At 40.9% G+C, this 19819-nt stretch overlaps 1 protein-coding gene across 1 annotated transcript; it reads right to left on the minus strand.

Annotated features, from left to right (window-relative positions):
• Window positions 1-660: 660 nt before the first annotated feature.
• Window positions 661-16033, minus strand: LOC120989618. The gene is made up of 10 exons (XM_040417838.1): window positions 15977-16033; window positions 14217-14520; window positions 13774-13859; window positions 9368-9398; window positions 9237-9270; window positions 9054-9081; window positions 6734-6747; window positions 6083-6189; window positions 1294-1477; window positions 661-805 (listed from the first exon to the last, which is right to left on the minus strand). The coding sequence occupies exons 2-10, from the start codon at window positions 14503-14505 to the stop codon at window positions 661-663; spliced, it is 918 nt and encodes a 305-aa protein (XP_040273772.1). The 5' UTR covers window positions 14506-14520; window positions 15977-16033.
• Between the last annotated feature and the right edge of the window lie 3786 nt (window positions 16034-19819).

Genomic DNA, 19819 nt, shown 5'->3' on the forward strand with positions numbered 1-19819 from the left:
ATAATCATTGAATATCATCAATAATTAATGATAAACAATAGGCATTAAGAAATTTATATTATTTACGGAAATATTCACGTGTATCTACTTCATCGATTTAATAAAAAAAAAGTCTAATTTATGGACAACGCTCTTAAAACTAAATAAGTATTAAACCAATACAACAATATAAGCCAAGGAAAAAAAAAAAAAAAAAGTAGAACTTACAATAATGTTGGCTGGCTTTAAATCTTGATGGATAATGTTTTTAGAGTGTATATATTCCACAGCCATCGAAATTTCTAAAGCCACATAATTTTTCTCATCGGCATCCAGCTTCAAAGAAAAAAATAAAAATACTAATGTTATTATTGCTAATAAATTCGGTTGTATTCATCAAAGTCTACTTTCAGGTAAAAATATAAAAATTAGATTATCGTGCATAGTTCATTTATTTCAGTAATGCAACTAAAAAGGTGAAACTAATATGAATTAGCGGACTAGAGTGTGACACTTTGAGCCTAGAATATGGAACCTTTTCACAAAATTCGAATTTTAAGCTGCATTAATGCAATTCCTTTTAAATTGCATTACTGAAATAAATTGACTTTAACACGATATTCTAAATTTTGTAGTTTCACCTCTATGTGTAAGTGATAGTCAATTATAATAATTTTTATTTTATTTTTTTACTATTACAGAGTTTTCGCTTCCATGAAGAACTGTGTGCAAGCTTGCCCCGTGTATATATTCGTTTGCTATTAAAACAAACGACTCTGTTTTTGCAGCCGCCATGAATCTAACTATGTTGGGATGAGAGAGTCTTCTGCAAATACATACATTGAAAATAAAGGTAAGTATGGTTAGTTAATGGGGTTATCGTATATTTAACAGTATACCAAACGGAGCAAAAAAATTAGATTGAAGAGAACTGCGTATGCTCGGCCACAGATCCAATAGCCTTCTATTTAGCAGAGGGAAATAGACGAGCCAGCGCTCAGCTATTTTCGGTGCCTATATAGAAATAAATTGAGGCTGGCTGCGCATGTGTGTTGCGCTCACATGCACTTCAATAGGAAAAGAGGAAAGCTGCGTCTGGTGGTCACTAGACCCCGTGAAACCCTTTGTCCTCCAGGCAAAGCTCTCCCTGCTCCATTCTCCTTTTCGTTGCGGATCCCAGAGGGGGGACCAGCACCTATCAGACAATGTTGGCATATACTTACAATATGAAATCATTGTCTAAGATGTGATAACCCCTTTAATAGGTAAATAAAATTTATATATATTGAGATAAAGTGATGAAAATATACTTACAAACAAACCAGAATTTTGTGCATGATATCACTATTCTGTTCATTGAGAGGTATTTTTTTTATAGCCGAAGGTGTTCCCTGGTATGATCCAATATACACGGACCCGAATGAGCCGCTCCCAATTACCATGTCCGTGTTGAATTTGATTTGATTAGCTTCAACATACGGGACACGAGGCAGATATTCTGTAATTTCAAAAAAATAAAACTATGTTGAACGATCCACCAATTAGAATCAATTAAATTTTTTGATCTTATAAGGTTCTATCTCTAATTAATCGCCAATACACTATTTAGGGGCCTTTCCTAAAGGAACCAGATTTAGTTTATTAAGATGAGTGAATAAATATATCAGAAACATGCGCTTGCAATATCAATAAAATAAAATAAAATATAGTTTGATAACATAGTAACATAGTAACATAGTACATAAGGCCGAAAAAAGACATTTGTCCATCCAGTTCGGCCTGTCATCCTACAAGTTGATCCAGAGGAAGGCAAAAAAACCCTGTGAGGTAGAAGCCAATTTTCCTCACTTTAGGGGAATAAAAAATTCCTTCCCGACTCCAATCAGGCAATCAGAATAACTCCCTGGATCAACGACCCCTCTCTAGTAGCTATAGCCTGTAATATTATTACGCTCCAGAAATACATCCAGGCCCCTCTTGAATTCCTTTATTGTACTCCCCATCACCACCTCCTCAGGCAGAGAGTTCCATAGTCTCACTGCTCTTACCGTAAAGAATCCTTTTCTATGTTTGTGTACAAACCTTCTTTCCTCCAAACGCAGAGGATGTCCCCTCGTCACAGTCACAGTCCTGGGGATAAATAGATGATGGGATAGATCTCTGTACTGCCCCCTGATATATTTATACATAGTAATTAGATCTCCCCTCAGTCGTCTTTTTTCTAACGTGAATAACCCTAATTTTGATAATCTTTCAGGGTACTGTAGTTGCCCCATTCCAGTTATTACTTTAGTTGCCCTCCTCTGGACCCTCTCCAGCTCTGCTATGTCTGCCTTGTTTACAGGAGCCCAGAACTGTACACAGTACTCCATGTGTGGTCTGACCAGTGATTTGTAAAGTAGTAGGAATATGTTCTCATCACGGGCATCTATGCCCCTTTTGATGCAACCCATTATCTTATTGGCCTTGGCAGCAGCTGCCTGACACTGGTTTTTGCAGCTTAGTTTGCTGTTTATTAAAATTCCTAGATCCTTTTCCATGTCAGTGTTACCGAGTGTTTTACCATTTAGTATGTACGGGTGACTTGCATTATTCCTTCCCATGTGCATAACTTTACATTTCTCAGTGTTAAACCTCATCTGCCACTTATCTGCCCAAGCCTCCAATCTATCCAGATCCCTCTGTAGTAGTATACTGTCCTCTTCAGTGTTAATTACTTTACACAGTTTAGTGTCATCTGCGAAAATTGATATTTTACTATGCAAGCCTTCTACAAGATCATTAATAAATATATTGAAGAGAATAGGGCCCAATACTGACCCCTGAGGTACTCCACTAGTGACAGTGACCCAATCTGAGTATGTACCGTTAATAACCACCCTCTGTTTTCTATCATTGAGCCAGTTACTTACCCACTTACAGACGTTTTCTCCGAGTCCGAGCATTCTCATTTTATATACTAACCTTTTATGAGGTACAGTGTCAAATGCTTTGGAGAAGTCCAGATACACGACATCCATTGATTCGCCGCTGTCAAGTCTAGAACTTACCTCCTCATAGAAACTGATTAAATTAGTTTGACATGACCGATCCCTCACAAAGCCATGCTGATATGGCGTTATTTGCTTATTTCCCATAAGATGCTCTAACATAGCATCTCTCAGAAAACCTTCAAACAGTTTACCCACAACAGATGTTAAACTTACCGGCCTATAGTTTCCAGGCTCTGTTTTTGGACCCTTTTTGAATATTGGCACCACATTTGCCATGCGCCAATCCTGTGGGACATTCCCTGTCAGTACAGAGTCCGCAAATATCAGAAATAAGGGTCTGGCTATGACATTACTTAATTCCCTTAGGATACGGGGGTGTATGCCATCCGGTCCTGGCGATTTGTCTATTTTGATTTTTTTAAGTCGCTGTTGTACTTCTTCCTGGGTCAGACAGGACACTTTTAATGGCGAATTTATTTCAGCATTCAGCATTTCATCTGACAGTTTATTTTCCTCAGTGAATACATTGGAGAAAAAAATATTTAACAGCTTTGCTTTCTCCTCGTCGCTCTCTGCGACTCCCCCCTCATTACTCTTTAAAGGGCCGACACCTTCAGATTTATACTTTTTAACATTTATATAATTGAAGAACATTTTAGGGTTAGTTTTACTCTGTTTGGCAATTAATCTCTCGGTCTCTAGTTTGGCCGCTTTTATTTGTTTTTTACATGTTCTGTTTTTTTCCTTATAGTTTTTCAGTGCTTCCGTGCTACCCTCCTGTTTTAGGGTTTTATATGCTTTCTTTTTGTCATTTATTGCTTTCTTTACAGTTCTGTTTATCCACATTGGTTTCTTTTTGTTCCTTAACCTTTTATTCCCATACGGTATGTACCTCTCACAATGAGATTTTAGGATGTTTTTAAAGATATCCCATTTTTTGGCTGTATTTTTATTTTTGAGGACTTTGTCCCAGTTAGTTAGGCCTATGGCCTCTCTAGTTGGCTAAATTTAGCTTTTTTGAAGTTTGGTATTTTTGTTTCTCCCTGTAGAAACGCTCTTTTGAATGATAATTGGAAGGTTATTACTTTATGGTCACTATTTCCCAGGTGTCCCCCAACCTGCACGTCTGTTGTTCTGTCAGGTCTATTGGTTAATATTAAGTCCAGTATGGCCGTCCCTCTAGTCGGGTCCTGAACCAGTTGGGAGAGATAATTGTCTTTGGTTATTGCCAAGAATCTGTTTCCTTTATGAGATATACAAGTTTCAGTTTCCCAGTCTATATCTGGGTAGTTGAAGTCCCCCATAATAACCACCTCATTATGATTTGCCGCCTTGTCTATCTCGTTTAGTAGTAGATTTTCTGTGGACTCTGGTATATTAGGTGGTTTATAGTAGACTCCTATTAGTAATTTATTGTTGTTTTTAGCTCCATGTATCTCTACCCACAGTGACTCCACATGTTCATGTCCCTCACTTATATCTTCACGGAGTGTGGGCTTTAGACAAGATTTTACATAAAGGCAGACCCCTCCACCTCTCCGGTTTTGACGATCCTTTCTGAACAGACTGTAACCTTGTACATTAACTGCCCAGTCATAGCTATCATCCAGCCATGTCTCAGTTATTCCCACTATGTCATAGTCCTCCTCACACATCACTAATTCCAGTTCACCAGTTTTATTAGTCAGACTTCTGGCATTAGTATACATACATATGAGAGGTTTATGTATATTTTTTACCCTACACCTTTCCTTCTGAACTGTTCTTGTCCCTCCTTCCATTTCTCCCCCAGTCCCACTACCTTGCCCCCGGTCTCTATCTGCACTATCTTCCCCTTCTATAGTGTAATTACCCTCCCCCCCAGTCCCTAGTTTAAACACTCCTCCAACCTTCTAGCCATCTTCTTCCCCAACACTGCTGCTCCTTCCCCATTGAGGTGCAGCCCGTCTCTACGATAGAGGCTGTAGCCGACAGCGAAGTCGGCCCAGTTCTCCAGGAACCCAAACCCCTCCATCCTACACCAGTTCTTGAGCCACTTGTTAATTTCCCTAATCTCCCGCTGCCTTTCTTGTGTGGCCCGTGGTACCGGTAGTATTTCGGAAAATACTACCTTTGAGGTCCTTGCCCTAAGCTTTTGCCCTAAATCCCTGAAATCATTTTTAAGGACTCTCCACCTACCCCTAACTTTGTCATTGGTTCCGATATGGACCATGACCGCTGGATCTTCTCCAGCCCCTCCCAGTAATCTGTCAACCCGATCCGCGATATGTCGAACTCTAGCGCCAGGAAGACAGCACACTGTTCGGCGATCACGGTCTTTGTGACAGATTTCCCTATCTGTTCCCCTAATAATTGAGTCTCCCACTACCAGCACCTGTCTGGCCTGCCCTGCTCTCCTGGTCCCCTGCTTACCGGAGCTGACATTCCCCTGACTGGCAGAGGAAGTGTCCGGCTGCGGCAGTGCCGTCCCTGGACTGACATCCCCCTCATCTGCCAAACGTGCAAACTTGTTGGGGTGTGTCAGATCAGGGCTAGCCTCCCTGGCACTCTTCCCTCTACCCCGCTTTCTAAATGTTACCCAGCTAGCTACCTCACTTTCCTCAGCCTCCTCTCTGTCACCCTCTCCCTCATCTACCCCAAAGAGTGCTTGCTCGGTGAGAAGCAAACTTTTTTGCAAATTGTCAATGCCTCTCAGTGTTGCAACTTGCCCATTTAGAGACTCGATTAGCGATTCCAAATGGGTAATTTGCTCACATCTTGAACAAAGAAATTCACCCTGGAACGGCTGTTCCAGGACTGCATACATCATGCAAGATGTGCACTGGACTGCGTTGTCAATTGTGCAACACATACTAAATGGGGATTACACCACAAAAGAAAAAAATACAATACAATGTAGTAATAATATACAGGCTAATTGCAGTCCCCCACAGAAGTCCCTGAATCTAAAGTCACACACTTACACAACCACACTTAATCAACCACGCGTCGCGGTCAAACTCGCGTTATATATCTGCTTATATTAATATAAATGCAGCTCACTGCACCAGCCTGGTTTGCTTCCCCTCTGAAAAGCTGGAAAACACACATCTTAAATAATATGTACTTACCAGATTGGATTAATGGTGCAGGTGGTGTAGAAGCAGAAGCAGAAGCATTCGTTTTATCAGACTTTTGATATTTTCCAGGTGTTTCTGCATTATTTGAATCCAAAATTCTGAAAAATAAATAATTTATTATAAATTTTGCAATAAAAGTAATTTATTACGTTCATCAAGTAAAATGCAAGTAATTAATCACATAATCAACGTAAATGAACAACCCATGTTTAATCGCTCATAACATTGAAAACAGTTAAATTTCCATTGGCAGGATTGGGAATAAACGTCTGTTTGTTGGTGGTCCAACAGCTGGGAAAACCCCACAATCATATAAAAAAGTGTACTATTTATCTCCTATTTCACGTTGCTGCATCAACAAAAAGTTCTTTATACATTCAATTTAAGAAATCTGTAGACACCCTACTGTAGAACTAGACTGCGTCCCACGTTGCCAAAGTAAATTTGGGGAGGAGTGTGTCAAGCCATCTACAGTCAAGATGAGGGCCAGCTGATTCTTCATGAAAACCATGGGAACACACCCGATTAAGACTCTTATCCCCTATTCCCTGCATAGCAGATAATTAAAAAATTTGCCATAACAACTTTAAATGAATAAATTGACAAAATATAAAATCAATGAATAGTTATAAAGCAACTTACCTTAAGCAATGAGTCTTTTATAAGAAAAAAATAAAATAAATAGAGATAAAAAATTTACTTAGAAAAGTATATTATCAAAATCCATTTCACATTGACATGAAATCAAGAGCTTCACAATTAGCCATAGAAGAAGCAGGACATACATGCAAGTCCTTTTGCCCTCTCGTGGTGTATGAAACACACTTCGGCCTCTTTCAAACGAGCGTGTGAAGCCCATGCCCGTATTTTTGAAACGCATTTGCAGATCCGTAATATGCGGACACTGTTCCGTTGGCATTCCGCATCACGTATGCGGACCCATTCATTTCAATGGGTCCACAAATTTGGAGATGCAGAACGGAACCACGGAACTTAACACTACGGAAGCACTGCGTTCCGTTCCATGCTTACGCACCCCAAAAATATAGAGCATACTCTGTTTGCGTAACAGAGGAACCGCGGGCCCATTAAAGTGAATGGGGCCGCGATCCCCTTGCGGCTGCCACAATGGTAGGTGCCCTGGCATTGTGGAACATACATTGCGGTCCACAGCACTGGATTCTCATGGTCGTGTGAAGGAGCCCTTGGGATGGAATCACAAGTCATTTTTACATGGTCGTGACCTGTACATGTTAACCTGGGCTGGATTACATGATTAGATCCGGCGCTGCCGCTGGAGTACACTAATACACTTGTATAGATAATACCAGTTTATTACTGTACTGGGGAGGCGGCAGGAAGCGCACGTTGTCATAGCAACCAATGATGCCGTGCGCTCCTGATCTAAGCATGTTATACAGGCCAGGTTACCACATACAGTCCAAGTCTGTGTTAAACATATGTGTGAATCCTGTCTTAGGCTACATTCACACAATCTTGAATGTGTCAGCAAGCATACGTTACACTATTATGTGAACCAATTCACTGTCTATGGGGCCAGACCTGAAGCGCGGACCAGAACTTATGGGCTTCGGCCCCAAACTTCCGGTACATGGCTCCGCAAAAGATAGAACATGTCCTATTCTTGTCCGCAGCAGGGGGGGCCGGCTCGGTGTATTACGGATCCGCACTTTGGGGAACAGTAATACACTACAGTCGTGTGAATGTAGCCTTATGGAGAGGATCTTCAACGGCTGTGCATAATTGGTTGTTACCAATAAAAACACACAGTAATATGGGCATTTAGGTTGAACAATTAAAATGTTTTTAATTGGAAATTAAGACTGATAACTCTGGCCCATAAAAAAATTATAATAAAACAAATAAATAAAATTTAATTTTAAAACAATTATATCGCTGCATCCTAAAAAGTTAACATAGGGATGAATGAACCACAATGACCTTGATATAGTTGCTCTGTTTGAATGGAACAATGCATATTATACCCCAGTTCCTTTACCTGTTTCTGAGATTTCACAGAATCATGCTATATCCTAATTAACTCAACTGCATCGGGGTCATGTTTGAAGACTATATTTACTTCAGACGTTGCCCCATAGTTTGCTTTTTATTCCGCCACGCTCATTAAAAAGATCAATTTTCCTGGGCATGGCTGTGCAAACGGGACCAAGTAGATGTTGTTAGAGATCAAAGTGTTTAAAACATCATCCAATGGAGTTAGTTGTATATTTGCAAAATCAAATATGCTAGATATCAGAAACTGCTAAAAAGATGGGGTAAAAATTTAATAGACTAAGGGTACTTTCACACTAGCGTTTTTATTTTCCGGCGCTGAGTTGCGTCCTAAGGGCTCAAATCCGGAAAAGAACTGATCAGTTTTATCCTAATGCATTCTGAATGGAGAGTAATCCGTTCAGGATGCATCAGGATGTCTTCAGTTCAGTCTGTTTTATTTTTACCTCTGGCCAAAAATCCGGAACACTTTGACTGAACGCCGGATCCGGCCTTTTTCCCATTGACTTGCATTAACGCCGGATCCGGCGCCGTGTGTTCCGTCAAACATGATCCGGCTTTTGCATGTTAAACCCAAAAAATGTGCAAAAAAATTTTAAGTCCAGAAATGGCGGATCCGCTTTTTTCCAATGCATTTTTTCATTGTGATCAAAATCCTGATCAGGATTCAAATGTAATCCGTTTTCACACGTTTTTCCGGATCCGGCGGGCAGTTCCGGTGTCGGAATTGAACGCCGGATTCAAACAACGCTAGTGTGAAAATAGCCTAAGGATCACACACACACAAACTTTAGTTAAATGACTCATGTTTCCTTAACGTGATTAATTAAAAAACAAAAAGTAAAAAAAAAAAATTTGAATAGTTTAATTAACTTTTTTTGGTTGGGGCACTTGGATCATAATTTAATTTTTTTTTAAATATACATACCATATGAGCTTGACTCAATATTTTTCCTCTGTAATAACCAAAATATATGGAAAAAGTATCAACATGCAGTCTAAAAAAATATTTCAATTTCTAAATATATAATCTTTTAAAACATGCATGCCCAACATGAAAATTTTGAAAAAAAATAACCCAAAAATGGTAAATTTAAAAAAAAATTATTACCTTAGATGACTGTGACATATGACACATAGAAAGGCTAAAATAATTTTAAGAAATTAAAAGAAAATTAAAAAATAGTTTTTACTTATATCAAGACTACATATGAAGTTAGTTGTATTAGTGAAATAATGTACCTGATGAAAAATCTGACACGTTATTGATTTCCTGTAAGGATAAACGGAAGAACCCAAAAATTTAATGACTGCTTACTGGTAAAATAGATTTTTTTCTTCTACATGTAAACATAAAAATATCAGATTATATATATCGTGCTTAATAGTAAGTATTGGCGTCATGTATTTGACCCTGTTCACCCATTCTTAATGCATTTAGTAGTGTGCTGCTACATTTTTTGGTATATAATATAAATATGTTTAGAAATTAAACATGTTTATATGGGGATGGTTGAATTTGTAAAAATTTTTGGAATTAACTTTCTGCACTCAGTATGAATGACTCTATAATCATATTTAACAGTTTTATATAATAACTATATTGCAAAAGGTTAACACGAGAAACAAAATCTGTGATCCAGGAAATAAATAAACTTATTTTGGAGTTACTTTTTTATAATATTTGTTATTATTTATAAATTGTAACCTTTTATTAAATGAACATTAAAAAAAAAAATGAATAAACTTCATTAAAGTACTGGGTTTATAAACAAGTATGCATACACCCATTTTTAAACATAAAGGCTACGTTGAAGCAATATCATTTCCGGGCATAATTCTGTATGTACATTCCATAGTAGCAGATTAAAAATGATATGATTGGTATTCTGCTAAACTCTGCGCCTTGAGAAATTTATGATGCAGATGTTAATGCTACAAGTATCAAGATTCCGATGTCTACATAACTAATTGATATGTAGATGTTTTATGCAAAGTCAGCAAGGAAATGCCTTGTCGTCACTCATCTCACCCCAGTCCAATGAAATAACAGCTTTAGGCCTCATACACACGACCGTTGTGTGCATCAGTGGCCGTTGTGACGTTTTTTTTCGCGGACCCATTGACTTTCAATGGGTCCGTTGAAAAATCCGATAATGCACTGTTTTGCTGCCGCATCCGTGATCCGTGTTTCCTGTCCGTCAAAAAAATATGACCTGTCCTATTTTTTTGACGGACAACGGTTCACGGACCCATTCAAGTCAATGGGTCCGTGAAATAACACGGATGCACACAAGATTGGCATCCGCGTCCGTGAACCGTGGCCGTAGGTTACTTTCATACAGACGGATCTGAAGATCCGTCTGCATAAAAGCTTTTTCAAAGATGAGTTTTCATCCGACAGTATATTCTAACACAGAGGCGTTCCCATAGTGATGGGGACGCTTCTAGTTAGAATATACTACGAACTGTGTACATGACTGCTGCCTGGCAGCACCCGATCTCTTACAGGGGGCTGTGATCCGCACAATTAACCCCTCAGGTACTGCTCAGGGCAGACCCCCCTCCCTCCCCAGTTTGAATATCATTGGTGGCAAGTGTGCGGCCCCCACCCCCCCTCCCTCCCTCTATTGTATTATCATTGGTGGCCAGTGTGCGGCCTCCCCTCCCTCCCTCAATTGTATTATTATTGGTGGCCAGTGTGGGCCACCCCCCCCTCTATTGTATTACTATCATTGGTGGCCAGTGTGCGGCCTCCCCTCTCCCCCCTCCCCCGATCATTGGTGGCAGCGGAGAGTTCCGATCGGAGTCCCAGTTTAATCGCTCTGGTGCTCCGATCGGTAGCCATGGCAACCAGGACGCTACTGCAGGCCTGGTTGCCATGGTTACTTAGCAATATAACAATATTAGAAGCATCATACTTACCTGCTGCGCTGTCTGTGACCGGCCGGAAGCTCCTCCTACTGGTAAGTGACAGATCATTAAGCAATGCGCCACACAGACGTGTCACTTACCAGTAGGAGGAGCTCCCGGCCGGTCACAGACAGCGCGGCAGGTAAGTATGATGCTTTTAATATTGTAATATTGCTAAGTAACCATGGCTACCAGGCCTGCAGTAGCGTCCTAGTTGCCATCGTTACCAATCGGAGCCCCAGAGCGATTAAACTGGGACTCAGATCGGAACTCTCCGCTGCCACTAATGATCGGGGGGGAGGGGGAGAGGGAGAGGGGCCACCAATGATATTACTATAGAGTGTGGGAGGGGGGGCCGCACAATGGCCACCAATGATAATACAATAGAGGGAGGGAGGGGGGTCTGCCCCCTGCTGCCTGGCAGCCCCTGATCTCTTACAGGGGGCTATGACATGCACAATTAACCCCTTAGGTGCAGCACCTGAGGGGTTAATTGTGCGGATCACAGCCCCCTGTAAGAGATCGGGTGCTGCCAGGCAGCAGTCATGTACACAGTTCGTAGGATATTCTAACTAGAAGCGTACCCATCACTATGGGAACGCCTCTGTGTTAGAATATACTGTCGGATATGAGTTTCACGATCTAACTCATATCCGACAGTATATTCTAACAGAGGCGTTCCAATGGTGATGGGGACGCTTCATGTTAAAATATACCATCGGATTGGAAAAAAATCTGATCCTATGGTATATTAACTTATGACTTTACATTGAAAGTCAATGGGGGACGGATCCGTTTGAAATTGCACCATATTGTGTCAACGTCAAACGGATCCGTCCTTATTGACCTGCATTGTAATTCAGGACGGATCCGTTTGGCTCCGCACGGATGAAAAAAAGGTCACGGATCACAGACCAATGGAACCCCGTTTTGCGGACCGTGAAAAAATACGGTTGTGTGCATGAGGCCTTATTCTATCACAAAGCTCTTATTTGCAACAGTCTGACGCCCCTGAGTGTGTCACAATACTTTAATAGTGTTTTCTGAAAAATTTGTGATCCAAAACTTACTGTCATTGTGACGCTCATACAACCCCCCCTTCCATTGTCTTCAGTTTTCTACGTAAGTGTCCGAGCAAATATCTGACTTTAACAAGGTTTATGGTTCTTTAATTTTTTAATTTTGTTAATATATGATTTAATCAAAAGAGATGCAAATGCTCAATGAGCTTATTATTTTATGATTGCTTCCTTTTAATAAATTTAATTGGTAACAAAATGCCATGTAATCTTATACTATAAATCTTATACTATAAACAGCCAATAAAACATTGATTAATCAATGCATTTACATCTATGAAAAGTGGCATTTCTGAGCGGTCCTATCGCTCCCTGCAACTTTTAAATGTAGGTAATGTCGACCAGTCTTTTCAGGGAAGACATTACGCAAGTGTTACACAGTGTGAACATCATTACTAGATATGTAGTTTAGTAACATGTGCAGGCAAACCGGTTAGGAAAAAATGCTTTAATAGGTTTTGACCCAAGCATATTTTCTGCTACAGATCTGCTACATATTTGCTGTATCAGAATTTCGTACACAGTAAAGTAAATGAGCTCTAAAATCTGCAGCAGCAAATGTGTTGCTGATCTGCAGCAAATGTGGATATTTAGATACCCATTGGATTTAATGTCTATGAAATAATTTAAAGCAGCTATATACACGAGGTGTGACCATACCATTAGGGATCGTCTAGACCAGTGATGGCGAACCTATGGCACGGGTGCCAGGGTCGGCGCTCAGAGCCCTCTCTGTGGGCACCCGCGCCTTGGAAAAAGTCTATGGCGTACCAATATGCTTTAGACTTTTCCTGCCATTCATCAGCACAGGACATGCTATGAACAGCACAGGCAGCGCATTGAATGTAGGCAGGCTATTATAGCTCAATGATAAAGTACATGGACGATATACTATATTGGTATTCAGGTTAAATTGCCGTGTTAGCACTTTGCGATAAATAAGTGGGTATTTGGTTGCAGTTTGGGCACTCGGTCTCTAAAAGGTTCACCATCACTGGTCTAGACTGATTAATTTCAAACTGTGGGATTCCGGTGCAAAATCAACATTGTAGCAGAGTACTATTGTTGTCAATGGAATTCTACAGCTAGGTCTCTTCTAACTTTGTAATTGCAGAAACTGCATTCTGATAGAGTAAAATTATTCGAGAATAAAAAAGTAAAATTTTTGGGCCCTCACTTGAAGCTGACATTATGCCAGCAGAATTCCGCGTCAGTAAGTGTTTTGCGGATCCGCAAAACACGGACACCTGCAATGTGCGATCCGCAATTTGCGGACCGTACATCACAGACACTATAATAGAAAATGCATTTTCTGGTCCGCAATTGCGTACAAGAATAGGACATGTTCTATTTTTTTCAGGAACAAAATTGCGGATCCCGAAAAAACAGATGCGGATCCCGAAAATGCGGATCCAGAAAATGTGGATTTGCATCCGTTCCAGCCCAATTGAAAGTGAATGGGTCCGCAAATTGGGGAACGAATGCGGACACAAATTACGGACGTGTGAATGGACCCGAAGTCTGAGCCATAACCGATCAGATTTAATTTAAAAAACATTAAATTCTGTAGATGCATAAAATTAATATTTTAGCATATAAAAAAAATAAAAATAAAATTAGAGATATATATATATATAAATACACACACACACACACCTCTGTTATTTCCTCCTCTACAACACCTGGTCTCGATGAACCTGAGAGAGATGATACAGTTCCCATGTAAACAACTTCATCAGTATCTATAAAAAATTAAATATAATTGACACATTAAATAGGATAAATACAATTTTTTAAAATATATTTTATATATATATATTGAGAAAGACAGCAACAAGCTGTTGAAACGACGCTGCTGACACTGGGTGAATAAAATACACGTTTTCCTTTGAAATCCATGGTGTGCTGCTGGCCTTCTTTTACTTTATATATATATATATCTCTACACGAAACAGTTTTTAAAATATTATAATTTATTAATTGAAACTAAATAAACATTGACAAATCTGAACTTACATACGTATATATATATATATATATATATATATATATATATATCTATCTCAACTAAACAAGATAAAATGTAGTTATCTACTTACCTATCAATCGCTGTCCAACATAGAACGTTTTTTTCCATATTTCTGGAATATTCCCCAAATTTCCATATTCTTTGATGAAATCATCTTTGGGCCATCGTGATCCATCAGAATAGCATAGAGTGTACATAACATTTTTGTGCTCTGTACTTGCCCAAAACTGCTGGATAGCCATGTCTATAATGTCATCATAATTATCAGATGGCTTCATTAGAGATCTTGGTGGCGCTTCCTCTAATATAATTTTTTGAAATTTTCCTGGCCTGGATCTTGTTCTATTTTTCCATGTCATTGGAACTATTTTTATCTGTGACCAAAAAAATAATAAAAAATTTATATATATATATATATATATATATATATAAAAAAAATATATAATATAATATAATATATATATTCAGTGGGAGAGCTGTATCAAAACCTATGTGGAGGAAAAGTGTTGGAACTGCCTATAGCAACCAGACTTTTTTCTTATGTTTTTATAGATCAATGAATCTGATTGATAGGGGCAACTGAACTACTTTTCCTCTACATAGGTTTTGATAATCCTCCACCATAAGATTTAGATCTTATAAGAAATTAATCCAAATAGATATATATATATATATATACCGTATTTTTTGACCAATAAGACGCACTTTCCCCCCCAAAAAATGGGGGGGGGAAATGCCCCTGCGTCTTATGGGGCGAATGCTGACAGTTTAACATCGCTGGATGCGATGTACGAGCGAGCTGGGGCCGGGGGAGGGACTGGGAGGAGGAGCTGGGAGCCGGCAATAGCGGCGGGGCGGTGCAGTCAGTGTACTATAGCCCCGTCCCGCCGCTCCGGTATAGTAATATAAAATGTCTTATTCAATTAAAATTTATTACATATGCCCCCTCACTCCTAAATTCCTAATAGTACCTTACATCCTATTCCTAATAGGTTCTGGACAATGCCGGCAGGCAGGCCGGGCAGGCGGCAGCGTAACTCCCTGATGTCACATGCCTGCGCCGCCTACTTTATGAATGAAGCAGGCGGCGCAGGCAAGTGACATCAGTGAGTGACGCGCCGGCCGCCCGGCCTGCCTGCCGGCATTGTAAAGAAGCTATTAGGATGTAAGGTACTATTAGGAGTGAGGGGGCATGTGTAATAATTTTTAATTGAATAAGACATTTTATATTTGTATACTGGGGGGGGCTGATCTGTGGATGGCACAGTTAAGGGGGGGGGGTTCTGTGGATGGCACTGTTATGGGGTGGGGGTCTGTGGATGGCACATATATAACAGTGCCAGCCACAGATCCCCCTGTAACAGTGGCCATCATCCACAGATCCCCCCTGTAACAGTGTCCGTCATCCACAGATCCCCCCTGTAACAGTGCCAGGCACAAATCCCCCATGTAACAGTGTCCATCATCCACAGATCCCCCCTGTAACAGTGTCCGTCATCCACAGATCCCCCCTGTAACAGTGTCCGTCATCCACAGATCCCCACTGTAACAGTGTCAGTCATCCACAGATCCCCCCTGTAACAATGTCCGTCATCCACAGATCCCCAGTAATAGTACCATCCACAGACCACCATTAGTTCCAAACCCACCCAAAACACACCTTTTGGTTATAAATATTTTTTTTCTTATTTTCCTCCCCAAAAACCTAGGTGCGTCTTATAGGGCGAAAAATACGGTATATATATATATATATATATACATATATATATATATATATATATCTATTTCAAAATTCTATAATATATATATATATATATATATTAAACTCACCGGTAATCAGGTTTCCTGGAAGTCTCCATGACAGCAAAACCTGAGATCGTTTTTTTCCTGTCCTATCAGAGGAAGTCAGAGGTTAATAACCCCACCCCTTCCCCTCATCACCAGTGTATTTTTAACAGAACCAGGAAAGGGGAAATAAAGTAAGTATTAAAGAAATTTGAAAAAAAAAAGAAATATGAAAAATAGGGTGGGATATATGTGTGCTGTCATGGAGACTTCCGGGAAACCGGATTACCGGTGAGTGTAATACTCATTTCCCCAGTCGTCTCCCTGACAGCACAACCTGAGAACTAACAAAGTAACCTTATTTTGGGGGACGACGACAACAGCACCCAGGAACTTTCGTCAAAAGGTCATGTCCTCATTAACAAAAACATCTACTTTGTAATGTTTATTAAAGGTATGGGCCCTTTTCCACGTAGATGCTGTGCAAATCTGCTCTAGTGATGCAGAGGCCCTCTCCACCCAAGAGGTGAAAACAGATCTTACAGATTGGGCTTTGAGAGAGTGAGGAGGTTCCCTGCCGGAAGCTATGTATGCCTCAGAGATGGCACACCTAATCCAAGGGGATATAGAGCTCCTTGCTGCCTTTTTTCCCTTATTGGGGACACAAAACTGCAAAAATAAATTCTTAACAATTAGCAAACTTATTGTGAACTCCATATAATGAAGAACAGCTCTCCTAACGTCTAGGTTCTAATACTTTATTTCTTGATCATTACTAGGATTGGGACAAAAAAAGGGAATAATAATAATATCCTTGGACTGGTGGAAGGTGGAAAACTATCTTGGGGAGGAACCCAGGGTCTAATTTAAAGAGGAGTTTGTCCTCTAAAATGGAGATAAAGGGTTCTTGAATCGACGGGGCCTGAAGCTCACATACTCTTCTTGCAGAAGAAATGGCCACTAGGAAAATGGTTTTGAGGGTGAGCCATTTAATGGATAGGGAATCCAAAGGCTCAAAGGGAGGATCCAATAGGCCTGATAGTACGGTATTCAGGTTCCAGGGAGCAATCAGATTTTTAACTGTTGGTCTCAACCTATCAGCTGCCTTTAAAAATCTTGACACCCAGGCATTCTCATAAAGACTGGAACTGTAAAGGGCTCCTGTGGCAGAAACCTGTACTTTAAGAGTATTAGGGGAGAGGCCCATATCAAACCATCCTGGAGGAACTCCAAGATGAGAGGGATACCTGGTGAGGATTGTTTAAACATTTAATTCACCCAGGCAGCTAACTTCTTCCAGACTTTAAGGTAGGACCTACACGTATTTGATTTCATACTAAGTAGGAGAGTATCTATTACCCTTTGAAAGAGGCCTCAGCCTAAGAGGATGATTTCACAGTAACCAAGCTGATCGACCGAGGAGTCTGGGATTTGGGTGATGGATTGGACCCTGCATCAGAAGATCTTACTCAGGGTAGAATAGGATAGGGTCCTCCCGACTGAGGGATCTAAGGAGACCAAACCAGCCTCTCCTGGGCCAGAAGGGAACAACTAGGATCAGGATTCATCTCTCTGCTTGGAATTCCTGGAGGACTTTTGGGATCATCGGAATAGGGGGGAAGGGAAACACCATCCCCGACGTCCAGTCCGGGGTGAAGGCATCCACAGACACACACGGATCCCTCGGGTTGAGAGAGAAGTAATGTGGTATTTTGTGATTTCTTTTTGAGGCAAATAGGTCTATAGATGGAATGCCGCACTGATTTTGTATTTTCTGGAAGGCTGGTTGTGACAGACCATTCGCCTGGATACAGCCTCTGCCGGCTTAGGAAATCTGCCTAAGTATTGAGTGAGCCTTTCAGATGTACCGCCCCTAATGATTTGACATTCCTTTCTGCCCAGAGGAATATCTGTCTTGCGAGGTTCTGAAGATGACCGTGCCTCGTTCCTCCTTGATGTTGTGTGAACGCTACCGCTGTGCAGTTGTATTAGACGGTTTCTGGCCTGAATCTGTATTGCTTTGAGGCCTTTCCAAATGGCAAAGACCTCCCTCTGTAGTTGGATGACATTCTCTTCTGAGTTTCGGACCAGGCACCCTGAAAGGAACCGGTGGCAGCAAGGGCACCCCAAGCCCAGGAACTGGCATCCATCGTTAGTGATAGTAACTTTTCTTGGCTACAGAGAACCCCCGTCTTCAAGTTCCTGTCTGAGAGCCACCGTATTAAGGAGGCCTTCATGTCTCTGCTTACCGGAACCTCTCTTCAAGGGTCAACTGGGATCTGTTCCACCTTTTGAGGACAAGGCTCTGCAGAGGCCTCATGTGAAATTGGGCCCAGGCAACGGAAGGGATGCAGGAGGATAGAAGACCTGGAATCCGCATGGCCTGCCAGATATAACTAGAACACATTTTTAGCAAATGTTGGATTTTTAGTTTTAGATCCTGGATCTTTGTTGGAGAAACAAAAGATTTCTGTAGTGTCGAATCCTATAGAATGCCAAACAACACTGTCCGGTGACTTGGAGTCAGATTAGACTTTTCACTGTTGATGATCCATCCCAGGTTCTGAAGGTGAGAGACGACCACCTGTAGATGTATGAGGAGGAGATCTGACGTTTCTGCTAGTACCAGCAAGTCGTCAAGATAAGGAACCACTAAAATCCGCCTGCGGTTTAGAGAGGCCACGGCTTCTGCCTTAACCTTGTTAAAGATAAGAGGAGCTGAGGCAATTCCAAAAGGTGAACTGATAGTGGCGGATCTTTCCCTTATGCTTCACCGCAAACCTCAAATACATTCTGGAGAGGGGATGTATTAGAATGTTGAAATAAGCATCCATGAGATCTATTGTAATCATTTGAGCCCCCTTCTTGATAATTTTTACAGCCGTCTTGACAGTTTCCATTTCGAAATTGTGATATAAAATGTGTTTGTTGAGTGGTTTTAGGTTTATAATGGTTTGGAATCTCCGGTTTGGTTTACGGACGATGAATAGAGGAGAGTAGTGACCATTCCCCTGCTCCTCCCTGGGGACGTCTTCTATTGCCCCTAGAGACAGGAGTTCTCTTATACTCTCGGACAGGGAGGACCTTAGAGATCCCTGGAGTTGGGTTATTACAAACTTTTGAGGGGGAAGGGAAACCAACTCTAAAGAATAACAGTTTTTTTTATGATGCTTATAATATATGGGTCTGTGATTGTCTGTTCCCAGAAACTTAAAAAGGAACTGAGCATTCCCGCGACTCGAATGGCGTCATTGTTTGGAAGAGGAGGTGGAGGTAACACCCCTGTTGGGATTAAAGATAAAGCTTTTCCATTTATTCCCCCTGGTATAATTCCAGCCCACAGAACTTCAACGGTCAGGTCAGGAATCCTGCTGCTGCTTATGAAAAAACTGTTTTCTATTTCCAGATTTATCTTCGGGGAAGCCTCTTTTACGGTCAGTAGAATGCTATAAAATTTTGTCCAAATCAGGGCCAAACACATATTGTCCATGGAATGGTAAAGATATCAGCTTATTTTTAGAAGCCATATCTCCTGACCAAGCTTTTAACCACAGGACTCTCCTGATGGTATTAGAGAGCACTGCAGTGCGAGGCAACAGTCTGACCGACTCAGCGGAAGCATACGCTAGGAAATTTGCGGCCTTCCTGAGTAAGGTGAGACTATCTAGGATTTGCTACCTAGGCGTATTGTTAATTTGGTGTAGCTCCAACTATCCTAACCATACGGCTAAGGTGCGGGCTACACATGTCGCAGCTAACCCTGATTTCAATAGGGCTGCAGTGGCTTCCCAAGTTTTTTTGAGTAAGCTCTCTGCCTTTGTCCACGGGATCTTTTAATTGGGCCGCATCCTCAAAGGGCAGGACCGTACGTTTAGAGATCTTGGCCAC

Source organism: Bufo bufo, chromosome 1, assembly GCF_905171765.1.
Source record: "Bufo bufo chromosome 1, aBufBuf1.1, whole genome shotgun sequence".
In the NCBI taxonomy this organism is placed as follows: Eukaryota; Metazoa; Chordata; class Amphibia; order Anura; family Bufonidae; genus Bufo; species Bufo bufo.